The 20,015-nt window shown below is 44.3% G+C and overlaps 1 protein-coding gene and 1 long non-coding RNA gene across 6 annotated transcripts in view; one reads left to right on the top strand and one right to left on the bottom strand.

The window, feature by feature from the left end:
* The first annotated feature begins 361 nt into the window (after positions 1 to 361).
* LOC147152508 (uncharacterized) lies at positions 362 to 6,327 on the top strand. Its single transcript, XR_015089012.1, has 3 exons — positions 362 to 5,447; positions 5,524 to 5,602; positions 5,793 to 6,327. It is a non-coding gene; the product is annotated as an uncharacterized LOC147152508 (long non-coding RNA).
* The window catches only part of LOC147152503 (semaphorin-5B-like), a 35,266-nt gene continuing 16,932 nt past the window's right edge, over positions 1,682 to 20,015 (bottom strand). The window contains exons 7-28 of one of the 5 annotated variants that reach the window (XM_086047577.1): positions 15,999 to 16,187; positions 13,780 to 13,879; positions 13,660 to 13,705; positions 13,498 to 13,587; positions 13,334 to 13,432; positions 13,016 to 13,229; positions 12,649 to 12,934; positions 9,674 to 9,809; positions 9,372 to 9,582; positions 9,090 to 9,297; positions 8,894 to 9,011; positions 8,627 to 8,811; positions 5,766 to 5,909; positions 5,487 to 5,634; positions 5,178 to 5,403; positions 4,861 to 5,082; positions 4,406 to 4,576; positions 3,375 to 3,518; positions 2,981 to 3,043; positions 2,839 to 2,874; positions 2,550 to 2,758; positions 1,682 to 2,459 (exon numbers count right to left, since the gene is read on the bottom strand). In XM_086047577.1, the coding sequence (XP_085903703.1) occupies positions 2,310 to 2,459; positions 2,550 to 2,758; positions 2,839 to 2,874; positions 2,981 to 3,043; positions 3,375 to 3,518; positions 4,406 to 4,576; positions 4,861 to 5,082; positions 5,178 to 5,403; positions 5,487 to 5,634; positions 5,766 to 5,909; positions 8,627 to 8,811; positions 8,894 to 9,011; positions 9,090 to 9,297; positions 9,372 to 9,582; positions 9,674 to 9,809; positions 12,649 to 12,934; positions 13,016 to 13,229; positions 13,334 to 13,432; positions 13,498 to 13,587; positions 13,660 to 13,705; positions 13,780 to 13,879; positions 15,999 to 16,187 (3,395 nt within the window). In that variant the 3' untranslated portion in view covers positions 1,682 to 2,309. Of the gene's footprint in view, positions 2,460 to 2,549; positions 2,759 to 2,838; positions 2,875 to 2,980; positions 3,044 to 3,374; positions 3,519 to 4,405; positions 4,577 to 4,860; positions 5,083 to 5,177; positions 5,404 to 5,486; positions 5,635 to 5,765; positions 5,910 to 8,626; positions 8,812 to 8,893; positions 9,012 to 9,089; positions 9,298 to 9,371; positions 9,583 to 9,673; positions 9,810 to 12,648; positions 12,935 to 13,015; positions 13,230 to 13,333; positions 13,433 to 13,497; positions 13,588 to 13,659; positions 13,706 to 13,777; positions 13,880 to 15,998; positions 16,188 to 20,015 lie in introns of all 5 variants that reach the window. The other 4 variants (XM_086047584.1, XM_086047601.1, XM_086047610.1 and 1 more) reach the window with 4 other exon arrangements.

Genomic DNA, 20,015 nt, shown 5'->3' with positions numbered 1-20,015 from the left:
GCATTCTGATTAATTTTGCGTTTGTGGAATATAAATTAAGCAGCAAAATGCACTCGTTTTTAGCCATCTCTGGGGGTGGCCACTTTGTCTTCTGTCCACTGAAAATGACATCACAACTGCTCACAACGACCAATCATGGCTGACCTATTTTCTGGATCCGAGCCGTGATTGGTCGTTGTGATGTCATTTTCAGTCGACAGAAGACAAAATGGCCGCCCCCGGAGATGGCTAAAAACGGTTGGATTAACACTTATTCGACAAATGCAATATTTATCAGAATGCCCTGTTTCTACTAGTGGGCTTGCATACAGCATATTCTTGAAAAAAAAATATTTGCGTTGACTAACGCTTTTAAAAAAAATTATAATAATAATCCCTGTGCCCAGAAACATGTCACGTTGCCTTAATGTGAACGCGCAGTTTTTTTCACATAGTTCCAGTCTTGAACCGTGATGCTTGATCCTTACCGATCACGGGCCAAAGATGATTCGTTGCAGTGCACCACTAGTGTGTACAGGTACGCAATGACGGTACGCATTCGTGATTTCTGTTGCGCATGCGTACCAGCGTACTAGTTACGTGCACCCCTGTCCATCTTCCTTTAGACATCACAGAGTATTTTGACATTGAACGTGGATAACAAGATATTCTATCCATCCATCCATTGACGAAAACAAGTATCCTGTTCACAGGGAAACGAGCCAATTTCAAATGGATTAGGATGAGAGGCGGGGTACACCCAGGACTGATTACCTGCCAGTCACATCTCTGACATAGGCTAAGTTCACACCGCAGGTCTTAATGCTCAATTCGGATTGTTTTAAAAAATCTGATTTTTTTTGTGTAAGCATTCATATTACATTATAAATGCGACCTCGGTATTGTCTGCTGTATGAACACATACGTCACCAAAGTGACCGGCATGCGCAGAAGAAGAGACGACGTCACTCCCGACGTTGTGTTTGCGGAAGTAAATGTGGACCAGCGTGTGGGGAATTTATACAGTCAAGCGATTAGGTAGCAGGAAGAAATAAATACAGTATTTGGGGGGACATTATGAGGCGAGGCTTTAATGTCTCATTTCATGGAGACATCACTAACGATGACGTCACGTCTTAACCGTGCGTAAAAAATGAATTTATCTGAGCCGTGGCTACTGCGATCGCCATAAATGTCCACTTTATGCTTCATGTTTCAAGTGGGATTAAATTAAAGTAAAATATAAAATCAATAGTGTTACTCAAAATAACTTTGTAGATTCGATACCCTGCTGCCAGCACTTTCCTTTCCTGCCTGCGCGGAATGTGCTCCGGACGATGTCAATGTCGGATATATGCGACCTGGCTGTTCACAGACTGCAGTCGCATTGTAAAAAAATCAGAAACGTACAGCCAGACTGCAGTCTCATTGTAAAAAAATCAGAAACGTAATCGATCTAGGACCACATATGAAAGCGACCCAGGTCGGATTAGAAAAAATCGGAATTGAGCCGTTCAGACGGTCATAAAAAAATCCGATACAGGTCACATATGGAAGAAAAAATTTGATCCGAGTCGCATTTGCCTGCGGTGCGAACCTAGCCATAGACACACCATGGACAGTGGGAGGAAGAAGAGGGACATGCCATTTACAAAGAGAAAGACTTTGTAAATGGCAAAGCTTGTGCCAACCACACATCAACTGTCCTACCAGAAAACAAGTTTATTTCTCTTGAGCGGTACATTATACAAAAATATACTGAATATCAGCAGTTCAGTGTTCCAAATAGGTATTGATGACATTAAAAAAACAAAAAAGAAACTATCAACTATTTCTGTCTCTATACAATGAAAGACTCCAGTATGCAGGTTTTCTCCAGGAAAGTCTTCAGGTGGGTGAAAAACCCAAAGCATACACCGTCTTTGAACAAAGCATTCATCTGTCATCATTCAGAAGGAAGAAATCATCACCCTCAGCTCGTTCAATTGTCGTCTTCTGTGTTGTTTCATGCTTGTTGACTTGGTGAAAATGAGCTCGTCCAAGATGGTCCAAACTACAGCATCCCATCCTGTGAGTGATGTAGCACACCTACCGCTATGTCTTTCTTTTTTTTTGTGCTAGGAAATAAAAGAGTAATATGTGCTTGCTTAGCGAATCCTTCGTAGTTTTGTTCTTTTCATTTTTTTGATCGCTTTGTTACCAAACAAAATTGCAAGTCTTGGTTAAGATGTTGGCAGAGTGTGCTTTAAAATGATACAAGGTCTTTTGGGTATTTCCGCGTCCACGAGCACTTTGAGAATTTTGGTGATTCGGTTTGAGCTGATGTGCTGTTAGCTGTGCACGTAAGCCCTGCATGGTGCGTCCGGTGGAAAGTCATACTTGCTCAGGTTGGGAGGGTAGTAAGTGGTAGCGAACATGTTGCTGGAAGGGAAGTGGCGGCTGGTATCATCATTCACGTGAAGATTGTTCTTGTGTAGCATCTGCGGGGTTGGGTTAAGCTTGAGTTATCAAAAAAAAAAAACGTGAACGCACAAGTAAAAGATTGTGAAAAACTGAAAACTAGAACCCACCACAACCTCCATGGGAATGTACTTCTCATTCTTTGGCATGGCATTGTCATGCTTGTTGTAGGTGAGGTGGTTGTGTGTGCTGGGGTGGATGGCAGCTGACTCGGAGGGTCGACTCTGATGGTGACAATAGGCGCCGACCAGCGCCGACAAGAGGGTAGCTGCAAAAAAACTAGCCATGCCCACAGCGACCAGCTGGAACAATGTGAAAGCTGTCAGAGACAAGGTGGGCGGTGAGCTAGTGAGAATTAGAATCTGCACCAATTGAAAGACAATCCTTTCTTTCACTTACTTCCACAGTTGTTGTCCTCCTGTTCAGGCAAAATTACTGAAATGGCACAAATGGAAATTGAATGGGGTCAGACAAATCATAACATTAATAGAGGCTAACTTTTTTATATACTTTTTTATGACCGATATAAATTTTAAAATACATCTGTCCATCCATTTTCTTAGCTTGTCTTGGGTCACAGGCAGAACTGGTTGCCATCCAATTGCTGAAAAGGTAAAAATATTATTTAGAAATTGCCTGTAAAAGGCCTCATGATGGCAGGAGTTTCACCCTGGGGTGGATTATTTCTACTGTCATTATTTCATTTAGGGGATTTTGTTTCCAAATTCTAACAAGTCAGAGGTTGACCAGCAGCATGCAATGGATTGGATTGGACCTTCTACGGTGGGGAGAACACCCCCCCCCCCACCCCCCAAAAGAACAAGATCAGTGACTATCTGAAGTTCCGTTCTGTTGTTAAGGCACATTTATTTATTTTTTTCAACCACTGAAGCCCTCTAGTCCATCTGACAGTCAAATCATTGTGTGGTGTTTACCTGCTACCTCATGTGTCTGGCATGGCCTGGCCTGGCTTATGTTACCCGGGCACAAATTAGCGTCCAGGTTTTCGCCACAGGAGCGAGAGCGATACTGCATTCCCTCCTCATCGCAGTTCCCCCAGTCTGACCACACATCCCAACCTGATGACCAGTGAAAGAAAATACAATTCACAAATCATCCATTTTGTATACCATTGATAGTGTTCACCGTCATCACATGGCTTTCCTGTCAATCGCAACTGACATGTGGGCTGAATTATTGCAGCGTGCTGCAAATAAGAAAGTCAAGAAACCCCCAGAAACCGCTTTCTATATGGAACAGATTTTTGAGCAGTGTATATAAAAACATCTGTCCGTCCATCCATCTATCCATCTTCTCCACATTTATCCTGTTCAGGGTGGGGGAGTCAAAGTCTATCGCAGCTGACAGTACAATGAGTGGGGTACACTTTGGACTGGTTGTCAGCCAAAAGGACACACAGATAGCAACATCTCAAACTCATCACTCTGCCACTGAGTGGGAACGGAACTTATGCTGTTTGAAATGAAGTATGGTGAGTAAAAACATCTGTAATTAACATCTGCCTCTCAGTGCATTGGTACAGGGTTTGATTCCAGGCTCCAGCCTTCCTGTGTGGAGTTTGCATACTCTCCCCGCACCTGTGTAGGTTTTCTCCAGGCACTCCGGTTCCCTCCCGCATTTCAAAAACATGCATGGTAGGTTAATAGAACATTCTAGTCTAGATTGTCCCTAAGTGTGATTGTGAGTTTGAATGCTTGCTCGTCTATGTGTGCCCCTGCGTTTGGCTGGCAACCAGTTAAGGGTGTACCCCACCCACTACTGAGAAGACAGCTGGGATAGGCTCCAGCACTCCTCTTGAGGAGAAGCGCTTCAGAAAATGGATGGATGGTTAACCCTTTAAAATCAAAAGAATGAATTAGACTTAATCTACTCACTTTGCATGGTGTGATTTATCAGTACAAATGGTCTACAGAAACACAGGGAATTGGCTTGATGAATGCTGTACCTCCACAAGCGTGTGTATTGCAAAGTGCCTCTTCGGTGTGTAGACCAATACAGATCCCACCACCGTTGGCAGGAGGTGGATTGTCACATGACCGTGTCCGCAGAAAATGGCCACCCCCACAGCTCACAGAACATTGGGACCATGAAGACCAACATGACCAGGCTCCGTCCACTGGAACAAAAGCAGGCATATATGGAGTTTTTTCCCCCTTACATCCAGAAGGCCCCCGGTTTGCTATTCTGAACACTCAAAAATGTCTTTCTGTGTGGAATTTGCATTTTCTCCCAATACTGGTGGTTTTTTTGCAGGTGTTCCAGTAACCACACGTACACACACCCAAGCACACATTAGAAACGCACGCACACACACATTTTTTTTTTTAAAGACATCTAGTCAAGATATCTCTTGACCATTCACCAAATCTGTCAGAATATATACAGTAACAAGAATCCTACCTAGGCATGGTTGCATGTTGCAATCTTGATAATCCACCGGGGATCCTACACATGCACTTGGATTGGTCCTGCCCTCCGCTGTGGAGCAACCGCGTCTCCGTGTTCGAAAGCCTCTGGAACATTGCTGGGAACAGGTGGACCATGTTTCCCAAGATTCCCAGTGTGTAACTTTAGGCTGTGACAAAGTCCGGCTACCTGACTTGACCAAGTCATCAACCAGAGCTGAAAGTAAGATACAGAAAGCAATTTCTCAAATTAGGCCTTGTACAGTGTCTCTCAATGCACCTAATAAATGCCTTGTGGTCTCATGTTCTTACAGTCAGTTTGGCAGGTTCCAAAACCATCATTTGGACAAAACCTGGTCTCTATTTTCTTCTTTCCCAATTGAAGTTGTTGAACGTCCCTCAGCAATGCCCGGCACGTGTATCTGTATCTCTGCTCTTGGCGTGATCCAACTTGACTGACGTTGACCGGCATCCAGGGAGTCCACGGGGTGTTGCGGCGCACCTCAGGGCAGGCCTCCAGGTTACAGGTCTTATACTCCTAAAGAGCAGAATCAATAACTTCACTGTTGCGGTCCATTAAAGGTGAGAATCAAGTGATTGAGAGCACAAGCGACACATTACCATGGAACATCCAGGACAGGTGTTTCCATTCTCACAGGTTCTGGTCCTGGCGTGTACCCCTCCTCCACATTCAGCATTGCATTGAGCCCACGCCCCCCATGCAGTCCACAGCACTGGTAACGGGCATGTTTTTTTTTCATTGCACAGCCTGAAAACACACCATTCTTCCTAAATAGTTATGTTTAATGCTCGCCATGTGCAATCTGTGAATTATTGTTTTTTTCCTTTTGAACAAAATTGATTCTCCTGAAAATCCCTTTCCCTCTCATTCCTTCTCACCTCTCCTCTCGACCTTGGCCAACACAGATTCGACCTCCGTAACGAGGTGAGGGGTTGTTGCATGACCGCTGCCTCACTTCAAAACCGACCCCACAGCTGCTGCTACAATGGCCCCATGAAGACCAGGGAGTCCAGCCGCCGTTCCTGAACAGGATGTGGAAGATGAACATACCTTTACATGTGATCCAGTAATATATTACTGAAGTACTGGTGTTGATGTTCTTAGTTCAACCCAAATATTTTCTTTACATTAAAATGTTGTATGCGCCCCCACTAGTCTAAAAACAGCATTTTGATTATAATTGCGTTTCTAGAATACGAGTTAAGAAGCAAAATACACCCGTTTTTATCCATCTCAGGGGGCGGCCATTTTGTTTAAATGAGACCCACAATTCTGACCAGATAAATATGACATGCTTGTGTTTCTCAACCTTTACTGAGCCAAGGTAGCCATTTCAAATTTAAAAATTCTCATGGCATACCACCAAACAATAATGTCACAAAAATGTATGAATACTACAATAATGAGGTTTTCTAATAAATTTACTCAGAAATGTCCTCACTCAGTGTGAAATCTGAGTCTTTTTTTTCTTTCTTTCTTTTATTTATTTACAAAATTCCACACAATTCATATGATCAAAGTTCAGTCAAAGTTCAAGATTGTAAAAATGCACCAAAAAAACAAACACGAATCCACTGTGTATTTTTATGTACATTCATTAGCAGTATCAACACCATAGCAGGGGTTAGAGCAGTCCTTCTTTTCTCTTTCTCTCTATCTATCTATCCCATGACCCTCTAATATGTCTCTTCAGCTCAACTCATCTAGCCGACACATACAGTCGTCCCACAGAACCCGGGTTCTGGTTCAGCTTTCTTTCTCAGAGGCAGGGATGGTGCCAAGGCCACCCCTTGTCACTCTGTGGCCGGCCCCTTGGCCACCCCTAACCTTTGGGGAACATTTTGATATCTGTGATTTTTCTGCCATTTTCACATGGATGCAGTATTCTTAGACCTCTTGATGCTATGTTTTTATTAAATGCATATTTAAAGAATAAATGTACAATTGATATGAATGCAAACTAAAATAATCTTGTTTTCAGTAAAGAACATTCAATTCTTACAGTCAACATCAATCAAAATGATTACTTTCACAACATAGCAAGCAAACAACATGGCAGAGAAGTTTGAGAAATCAGCACACCTATACCAGTCTTGCACACACACTCATAACACAATCAAGAAGAGTCCTAAGTAAAAAGCAACATTTAGAATTGTGCAAAATTAAGAGATTTTTATGTCATTTGAATGAACGAGTCTTTGATTGTAGTATGCATTGGCAATGGCATTGGCCGTCTGTGACAATTGATCACTCTGACTGGCTGTTACCTAGCAACTCAGTGCATGAGATACAAGTAGACTATGAGATAGTACACAAAAGCAAAGCCACCGCAAAGAAAATGGAATTATCTAATAAATTAATCTTAACAAAATGATGTTTTTTACTTTTTTCCTGCTTGTTTATGAGTGTGATGGGATTTGTTCTGGGTATGTGTGACTTTTATTTCACGAAACCCAGAGTGCGGATGCTATGATAAAGAATGACGGTCGCATGCATGGCCACGCCTCGCTGAGTTGTTGTGCCACCCCACTGAAAATGTTCTGGCTATACTCCTGCTCAGAGGGAGTTTTTCCCCTTACCTCCTGTAATGTGTGGTGGTGCGAGCTGAGGAGGTGGCAAGCTATGGACATGTGCTGTTGGACAGGTAAAGGAGTGAAGACTTTCCACGGGTACTTATTGTTTGCTAGCAAAAACAATACTTACTCAGCTGTACCACGTGTTAGCTGGGAGCACAGCGGCCTGGCCCGACAGAGTCAATGACAAAAAGTGTAGTGAAAAAGGTCAAGTAAGGAGACATGGTCAACTGACATAATAAATTAAAGAGGCGCCACCATGTGGCGTGATACCGTACCTCCATAAATGACTGTTGCACTCCGTTGCCAAGTAATGCTTACTCATTTTGGTTTTCTTGAATGTATGGGGAGTGTGGTTCTTGTAAAGTGTAAAGTGCCTTCAAATGACAATTGTGAAATGGCGCTACATATATAAAATTGACTTGACCTGACTTATTTACCGAACATTTCTGCACATCCCTTCAGAATCTAGATCCACCATGCCCTCAACCCCCTGCGGGTGCCTGCAAGAAAAAGGTGTGAGTGGATGTTGCCATTGGGTAGCTGCTGCACAGCTCCCACTTCTACTGAAATAAAGGGAGAAGATCAGTAAGAATCATGCTCTTTGAGTTCTCAAGTGCTCTCAACACCACAGAGCGCCTCCTACTTAGCAGCAAGCTGACAGGAATCGGTGTGGACTCACACCTCGTCACAAGGATTACTGAATACCTCACATGGAGACCACTGTCTGTCAGTCACAGTACCTTCGAGATGGCTGTGAGTAATCTGGGATGCAACGGGACTGAACTCACTCCAGTCATATCCACGCTGTACCCCTCAGACTTTAACTACATCGAGTCCTATCACAAGTTCTTTCACGGCAACTGTGGATGAATACGGAATTGACAGGAGAGGGAGTGTCTCAACAACTTGTGACATTCATAGTGTGGATGCTGGATGTCAAGCTATTTATGTGGTTGACACACCGTGCTGCGCAACACAAGCTTGATATCTGTGCAGCAACCTGAACCGTTACCATGATGACCCAAACTGCACACTGCCGCTTGGTGGAAAGGTGGCCCATAAACATTTGCTGTCCGATGCTGTCATAATACTGGTCATCAATTGTAAAGAGCCGTTTGTCACATTGGCTGATGCTGTCAGTTGCCACAGCACTTTGAGCTTACCGGGAGCAGTTGGCCACCTGAATGTTTGGGCCTTTACAGTCCAGCCCACCGCATCGGGCCACTGGTCCGTCGCACAAGCGGGACCGGCAAATGCAACTGCTGATGGAACCCTCGCCGTCATTGTGGTTACAGGGTTGCCACGGTGCCCACGGGCCAAACCCGCCATCCTGCTTTAGATTCCTCACCTTGAGGAAGAACAAATAAATGTGTGTGTGTGTGTCAGAGAGAGACAGAGAGGCAGAGAGCGAGCAGAATACACTGATTTACTGGGCACTGGGTGATGTTCTGGGTCCACTGGTTCATGTCGGTGCTCTCCTCAATGGATGTACAACGCTCCTGTTTGCGATCCCAGCCACAATATGGGTCCCGAGCTTCCAAGCAGTGTCTAATTAAAACAGGTGGTTGATCAACATTCAAAATTCTATACGACATGTGCAGGATTATATGATCAACACTTCCGTACCGCTCAGTTGGATAGCTGGAGCATCTCTCTAATGGAATTTTCACCAGTCTGTCGTCAAGTCCCACAAACAAAGATCTGTCAGTGTGTAGGATCTGCAGGCTCTTGATTGACCCGATTTGGCCATCAGGAAGGATCCTGAGCTCCTCCAGGTAGCAGCCATGAAGAATTGAATTAGTTGTGGCGAGAGTCTTCAAGATGGTGCCATACTCTGATTGGCCAAGTGGAAACAGTCAAGACTTTCATATGAATTCGCTTTTAAGTCAAGTGTCATGCCTCATTTACCAGTGCCGATGTACATGACGTGGTAAAGGGCATCGCGGCCCTGCACAATGTCCACCACTAGCTTAGAGAAGCGTACGTTGTCCTGGGCGAGCAGAGGGTTCACCGTTACCGGCTGCACCACATCATGCATCAGAAAGAGCCGCTGAGCATCCTGGAGGTTGCGTTCGGTCAGGTTCCCACCAGTGCCAGCGCCTTCATCCAGCGTGCCACACTGACAATACAGGAAAAAACACCAACGTTATGCTGCCCATCAGAAAAGCCTGTCTGCTACAATACATGAATACTCATCGGCACGAGGCTACCTGAAAATTGGCAATGGGATTTGGAGCCGAGAGCCAGGCAGTGCGGGGGTTCTCCTGGTAGCGGAACGGTCCATTGAAAGCTTTCGTGACAGCAGTCAGGTTGAAGGCGCAAACAGCAGTTGCGGACATGCTGTTTCTGTGAGTGGATAATCACAGGTATTACAGAAAAAATGTTTCTGAAAATGCATTTCCAAAGCAACGTATAGTACTGTCAAGTACAAATGTGTGTGTCAACCTGACTTTGTTGAGTATTACCCATTGCTCTGCAAAAAAAACAACAACCCAAAAAAACAACAGAAAATAGGGAAATTGTCTCGACTGAACCCTGGTTATTCCTAAATGTCAGCGCTGTAATTACACTGTGAAATAGGCGTGACATTATACAAAGGAGAAAAGCCTGAAACGACTACTTTATGCTTGGATGCAAGGAAAATATAGGTTTGAATGAACAGGTCTTTGGAGACAGAGGCCTAATGAAGAGGAGTATTTAATCACAGCCTCAAAATTATTCACACATACGTCCGTGTTTTTCATATGTGTTTTGCAGATACACAAATATATTCGCAACTTTTACGTTTTTTTTCCATAAAGAGGGGAGGTCAACGCAAACATTTTTTTCTTCAAGTATATTTTCTATGCAGCCCCACTAGTCGAAACACGGCATTCTGATTAATATTGCATATGTGGAAGCAGTAAAATCCACCCGTTTTTGTCCGTCTCAGGGGGCGGCAAGTTTGTCACTTCTGTCGACTGACAATGACATCACAGTGTCTCAGGGCTCAGATAACGACCAATCATGGCCCAGCTTCAGAAAAAAGGTGAGCTGTGATTGGTCATTACCTGAGCCCTGAGCAGTTGTGATGGCATTTTCAGTCGAGAGAAGTGACAAAATGGCCGCCCCTTGTGATGGCTAAAAATGGGTGGATTTTGCTGCTTAACTCATATTCCACAAACGCAACATTAATCAGAATGCCGTGTTTAGACTAGTGGAGGCACATGCAACATATTGTTGTAAAGAATTTTGGGGTGTTGACTTACACTTTAATATACTGTGCATTTCTCATTATTTCTCATTTGTAAAAATTCAATTCTGCGTGTGAATTGTACGCCTAGATGACCCGGATGTACTTGGAAGATAGGATCCTTCAAATTTTACAAATGCTTAGGAAAGGTGCCTGGATGCAACCTTTAAAGTGGAAGTCAACGCAAACATTTTTTTTTTCAAGAATATGATCTATGAAAGCCCACTAGCTGTGAAACAAGGCATTCTGATAAATATTGTGTTTGTGGAATAAGTGTTAATCCACTCGTTTTTAGCCATCTCTGGGGGCGGCCAATTTGTCTTCTGTCGACTGAAAATGACATCACAACTGCTCACAGCGATCAATCACGGCTCAGATTCAGAAAACAGGTCAGCCGTAATTGGTTGTTGTGAGCAAATGAACAGTTTTGATGTCATTTTCAGTCGACAGAAAACAAAATAGCCGAGAAAATAGCTAAAAACGAGTGCATTTTGCTGCTTAACTTATATTCCACATATGCAAAATTAATCAGAGGTCCGTGTTTCAACTAGTGGGCCTGCTGGGAACATATCCTTGAAAAAAATATGTTTGGGTTGACTTCCGCTTTAAGCACCCTTTATCATAGATTATTCCTGACCAACCCTAATGAAAAGATATTACCCACAATTCTTTACAGCAGCAACATGTAAAGCAGGGGTCTTCAATCCTGTTCCCCGAGGAACGGTTTCCTGTCTGTTTTCCATCTCTCCATGGAACACACCTGATTAAAATGATGAGACAATCATCAAGGGCTGCAGAAGCTGGATATAGATCGTGATCATTTCAATCAGGTGTGTGTTGCAGCAGGGAGAGAAGGAAAACAGGTAGGATGCCGGCCCTCGTGGAACAGGATTGAAGACCCCTGTTTAAAGCAACAGGACATTGACGTAGTTGACAGACTACACAAAGACACTCGAGTTTCACGCTCAAAAGTTAAAAAAATACTGTTTCAAAAGACACTCATTTAAAAAAATTGAAATACAATTTTTTCTTTTTGTCACCATTGGCTAGTCAATGAGGCCACGAAATATACGTTTGATGCAAAAGGAAAGGCGTGGTTTCATACAAAGGGAAATCAAATTATAAACAATTTATCATGATTTACTAGAGAATGGGCGATTCCCAAATCAATGAATAACATCATTAGTGATCCTTCCCAAAAACAACAATTAGAATGTGTACCTTTTTGATTTCACTATTATTAATCTAATATTTTGCAGCTAAAGTCCGAAAGCTAGCGACTTTAAGCGTCAGCAACACTCGCCGTCATGTGATGGCGTCAGTGGAGCCGAATTAATCTGAAACAGTGCTGTCCTTTCCAGGGGCGGAGCCATGGGTGGGCCTGGGTGTGCACAGGCCCACCCAGATTGACAGACTGGCCACCCAGTGGGATTCATGAAAAAAATTACATTTTTCAATCTTTAATAAATTAAATGATTTTTTTAAATTTGTGTTTCGTTGTGTTTTCTATTTTATTGAATAATTAGCATGGCATAATTTTGGTTGTCTAAGGAATATCTAAACTTCATATTATTCACTTTAGCGTTTCATTTGAATGTGCGATGTGTCAAGACAGGAGGATTTTGCACAGTGAGAGAAATATTCAGGCCCACCCTAATTTTTCCAGGCCCACCCATTAGCCACGTTCGGGCTCCGCCCCTGGTCCTTTCCTATGTTGGAAAGGAAGCACTTTTTCATCTCTCCTTGACCTGATTACGTCATCCAACAAAGCTGAAGGAAAGGTGAAATAAAGGTTAGCAGAACTGACTTTCCGTCGAGGCCCCTGCTGTCTGTCACAAAAATAAATGCGCGTCTGCTGATCCACAAACTCACATTCGACAATTCTCACGCAGAATTGAATATTTACAAATGCTGTGAGACAAATCTCTCGCCATACTATTAAAGATCACTCACACATTAGTAGTGAAGATGCCATAGATCAAGTCCTGCTCCGGTAGGTGGAAGGTGCTCTGTAGTTCGTTGTAATGAAAGGGGATTTCTCCTGAGCGTGAGCAGTTTAGTCGAGCCTTCATAAAGGTAGTCCAGGTGTCCTCCAAAAGGAAACGACCGCCCATGTCGTTTTTACACACTCGGGCCACGCGAGAGAATACCATCTTTCCACAGTCGTTTTCAACAGCAGTTTCCCTCAGGAAGAAGTAGGCGAATCGGCCAATGTCATAAGCAGACACAAATTGGGGCTCTAAAGGGGGTGAAGTGATCAAAACAGAAAGGATGAGATGACGAGAAGGCTGATGGACTACGTCTGTGTGTCTTTGTTCACCATTGAGCCATTTAGAGTTGTACTGGGCCGTGCGCAGTGGGTGCATGTTGCCCAGGCTCCTGTAGATGACAGGGTCGCGTCCAGAGAAGTCAATCACCGTTGCAGCGTACAGCTCGCCCATCTCCGAAATCATGGCCGTGGAGTTGTGGCGGGGGTCATAGGGACATCGCGCAACACCGTTCACCGTGTCCAACACCTGACTGATGTTATCAATCTGACGGCAATTAGGAAAGCATTACACAGTGTGTATAAAGGTTGCATTTGAAGTCGGGAAGATGATGACTTGCACTGGTTTGCCAAGGTCAAGCTAGCACCAACCTGCCTGGTCATACAGACAGGAGTGAAGGCATTGGTCCCACACGTGACAAGCGTTCTCCCGCTGCGCAATAAAACCCGTACGTAGTTTTGACACTCCTCCTGCATACAAGCATGACATGAGTCAGTGTGATCGATCCATTTCAAAGAGACGCTTCGATATGTACCTCTGACTTCCCCTTGCTTTTGCACGAGCGCCTTGTGTCTTCATCGGGTGTCCATTCCGTTGCCTGAGTCAAAAAACAAAACAAAAAACACTGGGTCGGGAACATTTACAACTTGACAACACAAACTGTAGCACTGGGAAAGTACCAAACTGTGAGCGTTACCTGTATAAGGGAGGCATTGCTCAAACTAAGGCTGAAGAGAAAGTTTCTGTGAAAGATATCAGAAACAAGGTCGTTATTTTTCAGTTGTTTTTTTTCTGCTTGGCGTGTCATTACTTGCACCTCGCTCCAACAATAAGCTGCTTTCTGCTCAGGTCCACGGTCAACTGAGAGAAGTCCTTCACTCCTGGGTGTGAGAACTCCGACACCCATGTCTTCAGGTCTGTGATAAAATGGAATAGCCATATGGTTAAAAGTAGCAGGACGCCTGGCCACTGTTCCATAGGAACTGATAATGGGAAAAAATATATACTGTAGTTGGTTCCCCTTTGCATCACAATTTTGGAGTATTTTCTGTAGACCAGTATGTCCGTTCAGTCAGGCGGTCAGCATTAACTGAGGTTAGGCAAGAGAGTGTGGCTCACGAGAACTATTTTACAAAACCCAATTCCAATGAAGTTGGGACATTGCGTAAAACGTAAATAAGAACACAATATAATGATTTTAAGTTAAGTTTAAGAACAATGGGCCTCTTTTACTAATAATGCGTACGTACCAATTGGTGCATGCGTACGCACGTCCAACGCACAAATGTGGGATTCATCAATATCTTAATATAAGAATTTATGCGTATTCTTCAAACAAATTTAGAAGAACCAGACACATTTTACTTTTTAATTTTTCAGTTAAAAGTATACAATTCCATACGAAAATTATTATTATTTTTTTTTTTAACCTCTGCGCTTTGGCTGTTATCCGTCAAACACCACCGGCTTAAGATGGACTGATACAAAGTGGAGAAGTGTGGTCTGACGAGTCCACATTTCAAATTTCTTTTGCGAATTATGGACGTCTCTACTGTATACAGGTGTATTTAGTGCCCTTGGCATGGAGACCCAGTGTACATCAAACAAGAACAGGAATCCACCTAAAAAGCTTAAACACTGTATTCAATTCCCAAAAGCGTTGTTAAAAGGAAAAGTGAAACCTTTTTGAACAGATATCAAATTCAAAATGGGTCAGTATTTGCAAAAAAAAATAAAAATAAAGTTAATCAGTTTGAACATTAAATACCTTGTATATGCAGTGTATTCGTATGTATTTGCAAGTAATTGTATTCTGTTTTTATTTATGTTATTTATGTTCAACATCCCAACTTCATTGGAATTTGGGGGTTTGTAGTTCATCCTGAAGGTTTGATTGTGTTCATTTCAGGGCTCTCAAATTCTGTCGTTCTCTAATCCACTGATTATGAACTGGTGAGTTGGGGCCCAAAAATGGGCAACGGTTTCATTATGGGTGGGTCATGGACAAGTGGCTAAAAATGGCAGGGTGTCCTTGTTTTGTGACGGTGCTGATATAGCATGACTTACTGTTTTTCATTTGATTGTTTTCATGGGTTTTCATATCAAAACTGTATTCACTGTACCTCGAACTTTACCAATATGTTCGTGTATGGTGATAGACTATGGCATGCTCCAATTTAGATAAACAATTGTAGGAGTGGAATGCTGTCATTAGCTGAAAGTATGTAAAAATGTTACTTGCTGTAATATACTTTATTTTGGAGTCAGCCAGTCCTCTCTCTCAAATGTCTCCAGTTGGTCCAAAATGTTGCTGCCCGCCTACTAACTGGAGCTCGGAAAATGGAGCACAAAACACCAATTCTGGCCTCCCTTCACTGGCTCCCAGTGCATTTAGGGTTCAATTTAAGATTCTCTTATTTGTTTATAATTCATTAAATGGCCTGGCCGCAGCGTACCTCTCCGAGCTCCTCCACTCCTACGCACCTTCCCGCAGCCTCAGGTCTGCGGACCAGGCGCTGCTCGAGGTGCCGAGGACTAAGCGAAGCCTCAGAGGGGATCGAGCCTTTTCGGCTGCTGGTCCTTCCCATTGGATGTTAGGCCAGCCCCCTCTCTGTCCACGTTTAAAACCCGGTTGAAGACACATTTCTATTGGCTGGCTTTTGATCCGACTGAGACCTGAAATTTTCATCTCTTTTCCGGTGTCTATTGCATATAGTGTTTTAAGTTCTTGATTTCACTTGATGTATTATGGCGATTTTGTGGTTTGTATGTAAAGTGCTTTGTTACAGCTCTAGATGTTGTGAAATGCGCTATACAAATAAAATTGTATTGTAATAACAATAATAATAATAGTGCCCCAACAAAACAGTTTCCACAATTTTGAGTTATAGGGAAATTACTGATGGACACTGAAGGACTGTCGTTGAAAGAGACACTTCTGCAACAATTTTATAATAGCAGGCTTTATGGCAAACTGTCATCAAAAACTGTGCCGTACACCCCACATTTTTACTCATTTTTTCACGATGTCCTCACCTTGGTTGGACACAACCGGATGCTCCTTTCGATCGCAGTCTTCAGGTTTGATAGGGGGCGGCTGGGACAGACACACGAGTACACACATGACCAGCAAAACGCCGCAGGGAGAGAGGGCCCATGTCCCCCACCTTGATGCGACCATAGTTATAATTGCATCCAGTCCTCTATGGGGTGCTGTGGAAACACCTGCAGGAGTCAAAGAGATGCCTGTCAATCTTTATAACTCTGTGTTATCGGTCTTATTGAACGTCCATACCTATGAAACTGGAATTTTCACCACTGGCCAGTAAATCAGACTACATTTGTTTCCTCATGGAATTTCTGCTTGGTGTCCAGCCCCTTTTTCATTGTCAGCAGGACATGGGAATGGCTATTTCAAGTCAAAAGCCCAAACCAATGATTTATAGCTCAGGCTATAAAACGTAGGGTGCCACCGACGGCGCAGTTTGTGACTTAATGGGCCCATTCAAAGACCAGCCTGCGCTCAGTGCCAGATGGGGGGAGGGTGGTGGAGTTACGGGGGTATTCAACTATGAACCATACACAACATGAAGGCTCTTTGGTCAGAATTGCTTGTGTGTCAAATAATCTCATACAAGAGGATGTGATGATGAAAATTAAGATAAGAAAGAAAAACATGAGCCCAAAGGAAATTCAGTTCGACTGATAGTTGTCTGAATCTGAGTCAAAGGGCAAGTAAGGTTGTGTAAGAAATTTTTGGAATCTTTAGCGGGTCACCGATTATTGGTTCACAAAAAACAACTATTTACTCAATGCGTGTGTGTTTATTACACTTGTTTGGGCCAAAGCCATTCGCGAGGCCCTCGTGATTCTAGGTGAACAGCGAAGAATTATGTTATTGTGGTGCAAAAGAAAAGGAGTCGTATCACACAACACTTTACTGAATATACTTCTTTCAATTACACGATTCTCGGAGGATAAACAAGAAAGTAACCCCAAAGTCCAGTCAACAACATGTCAAATACAAATGTGGACAAGGGATGGGGCCCCCTTCTGGAGCCAGGCCTGGAAGTGGTGCTCGATGGCGAGTGCCTGGTGGCCGGGCCTGCACCCATGAGGTCCGGCCGGGCTCAACCCGAAAAGGACACGTGGGTCCCCCTTCCCATGGGCTCACCACTGGTGGGATGGGCCAAAGGGGTCGGGTGCCGTGTGAGATGGGCGGCGGCAGAAGACAGGGACCTTGGCGGTCCGATCCCCGGCAACAAAAACTAGCTCTTGGGACATGGAATGTCACCTCTCTGGCAGGGAAGGAGCCCGAGCTGGTGTGTGAGGCTGAGAGGTTCCGACTAGATATAGTCGGGCTCACCTCCACAGACAGCTTGGGTTCTGGTACCAGTCCTCTCGAGATGGGTTGGACACTCTTCCACTCTGGAGTTACCCAGGGTGAGAGGAGCCGAGCAGGTGTGGGCATACTTATGGCCCTTGGCGCCTGTACATTGGGGTTTACCTCGGTGGACGAGAGGGTAGCCTCCCTCCGCCTGAGGGTGGGGGGACGGGTCCTGACTGTTGTTTGTGCTTATGCACCAAACAGCAGTGCAGAGTACCCACCCTTTTTGGAGTCCTTGGAGGGTGTGCTGGAGGGCGCTCCACCTGGGGACTCCATCGTTCTGCTGGGGGACTTCAATGCTCACGTGGGCAATGACAGTGAGATCTGGAGAGGTGTGATTGGGAGGAACGGCCCCCCCGATCTGAACTCAAGCGGTGTTCGGTTACTGGACTTCTGTGCCCATCACGGATTGTCCATAACGAACACCATGTTGAAACATAAGGGTGTCCATATGTGCACTTGGCACCAGGATACCCTATGCCGCAGTTTGATGATCGACTTTGTAGTCGTATCATCGGACTTGCGGCCGCATGTTTTGGACACTCGGGTGAAGAGAGGGGTGGAGCTGTCAACTGATCACCATCTGGTGGTGAGTTGGCTCCGATGGTGGGGGAAGATGCCGGTCCGACCTGGCAGACCCAAACGTATTGTGAGGGTTTGCTGAGAACGTCTGGCAGAATCCCCTGTCAGAAGGAGTTTCAACTCCCACCTCCGGCAGAACTTTTCCCACGTCCCGGGGGAGGCGGGGGACATCGAGTCCGAGTAGACCATGTTTCGTGCCTCCATTGTTGAGGCGGCCGATCGTAGCTGTGGCCGCAAGGTGGTCAGTGCCTGTCTTGGCGGTAATGTGAAAACCTTTTGGTGGACATCAATGTTAAAGGATGCCGTCAAGCTGAAGAAGGAGTCCTATCGGGCCTTTTTGGCCTGCGGGACCCCGGAGGCAGCTGACAGGTATCGGCTGGCCAAGCGGAATGCAGCTCTGGCGGTTGCTGAGGCAAAAACTCAGGTGTTGGAGGAGTTCGGGGAGGCTATGGAAAATGACTTCCGGACGGCTTCGGGAAATTCTGGTCCACCATCCGACGTCTCAGGAGAGCGAAGCAGTGCACCATTAATACTGTTTATAGTGGAGATGGGGTGCTGCTGACCTCAACTCGGGACGTTGTGGGTCGGTGGGGAGAGTACTTCCTCCTCCTCAATTCCACCGACACGCCTTCCACTGAGGAAGCAGAGCCTGGAGACTCTGAAGTAACCGAGGTAGTCAAAAAGCTCCTCGGTGGCAAAGCCCAGGGGGTGGATGAGATCCGCCCGGAGTTCATAAAGGCTCTGGATGTTGAGGGAAATGGGAGATATTACTATGGTTTATTTTTTTTTTTTAAAGTAAAAAGAAAAATATGAATCCAAAAGGATGTGGAAAGTGTCATTTTTTTTAGTCGGCAAGAAATAATAGAAAATAATTCAATTAATGTACTGCGACTCTGCTTTAATGATAAATAACAAATATATGCTAATATAGAAGTCTTTGTTGTGTACATGTGCGTGTTAACTGCATCAATGTGTGCGTTTTGTTCAAACATTTGTCCATGCATGTGTGGCTTGACACATTGCTTATCTTTAGTGCAGACTGAACAAGGCTTCCCAACCCGACTGGGATGGCAAAAAATAACAGTTGGCCACTCACCCCCGGAAATTGGACGATTTAATACACGGTTGCCTTATAATGCCAACTGTGCGAGCCTGTATATAGTCCTTTTGAGGCTCCCCATACAATATTTTATATTGTATCACTTTTTTAATCCACAAAAAGATAGAGCGTCAGTCAAGGAACACACAGGTTCCTACAGAAAAGGAGGTGTGGGTGATTCATAAAGGGGAAAGTGTGGATATATTGAAAGGTTCTGCCATTCACTTGAATGGACCGGCGAGGTGCACGCTGCTCACAGCGCTTCGCTATTTCATCCAAGGGTACATGTATATGAATTTATAAATATGGTTAAGTTTTATAGTAAGACACAACACAGTACATGTGTACTGTACAGCATATAGTGCATTTCTATGGCTTGACAGTGGGTTGCTGTGTCTCGCTCACTTAAAGTGTAACTCAACCGCCTACCGACTTTTTCTCCACTACTCACTAATATTTGTAAAAAGCGCTCAAAGGTGGCGATTAATAGAGGACTGGGCTTGCGAGGGGGGGGGAGGGTTGGGGCGTGGCCTGGCTATGATTGACAGCAGCAGTGACAAACTATGACAAGCTATGCTAAATAAACTAACCAAAGGCTATGCTAATAAATCACTAACCTGAAAATCAACATAAAGATGATCGCAAACACCAACTCCGACTCACTACAGAGGTGTGTATAAGACTGAGCCACTTCTATACCCCACGGTGGCAGAGTGACTATGTCAAGATTCCGAAAGTGATGCTCGGATTTCCCACTAGTCCAGTCAGAGAAGAGGACAGAAAGCCAAATTGACATGCAGTACATTGCTTAACCTGAAGATGGCTCTACACAGACGGTTTCTGCCCCAAATTCAAGATTCCAGCAAACATGCAAAAAATTGTCAAAATATTGACCAGACAGAAATAGAAGACAGACACACCGGTATACCGGTATATCAGCAAAAAAAGTTGATTTGATGGTGAGTACCCGTTAAAGTTACAGTGT

This window comes from Filicampus tigris, chromosome 1, assembly GCF_054856515.1.
Source record: "Filicampus tigris isolate MCC_2025a chromosome 1, RoL_Ftig_1.0, whole genome shotgun sequence".
NCBI lineage: Eukaryota > Metazoa > Chordata > Actinopteri > Syngnathiformes > Syngnathidae > Filicampus > Filicampus tigris.
The sequence above is the reverse complement of the archived record's forward strand: the minus strand, read 5'-3'. Positions and strand labels throughout refer to the sequence as shown.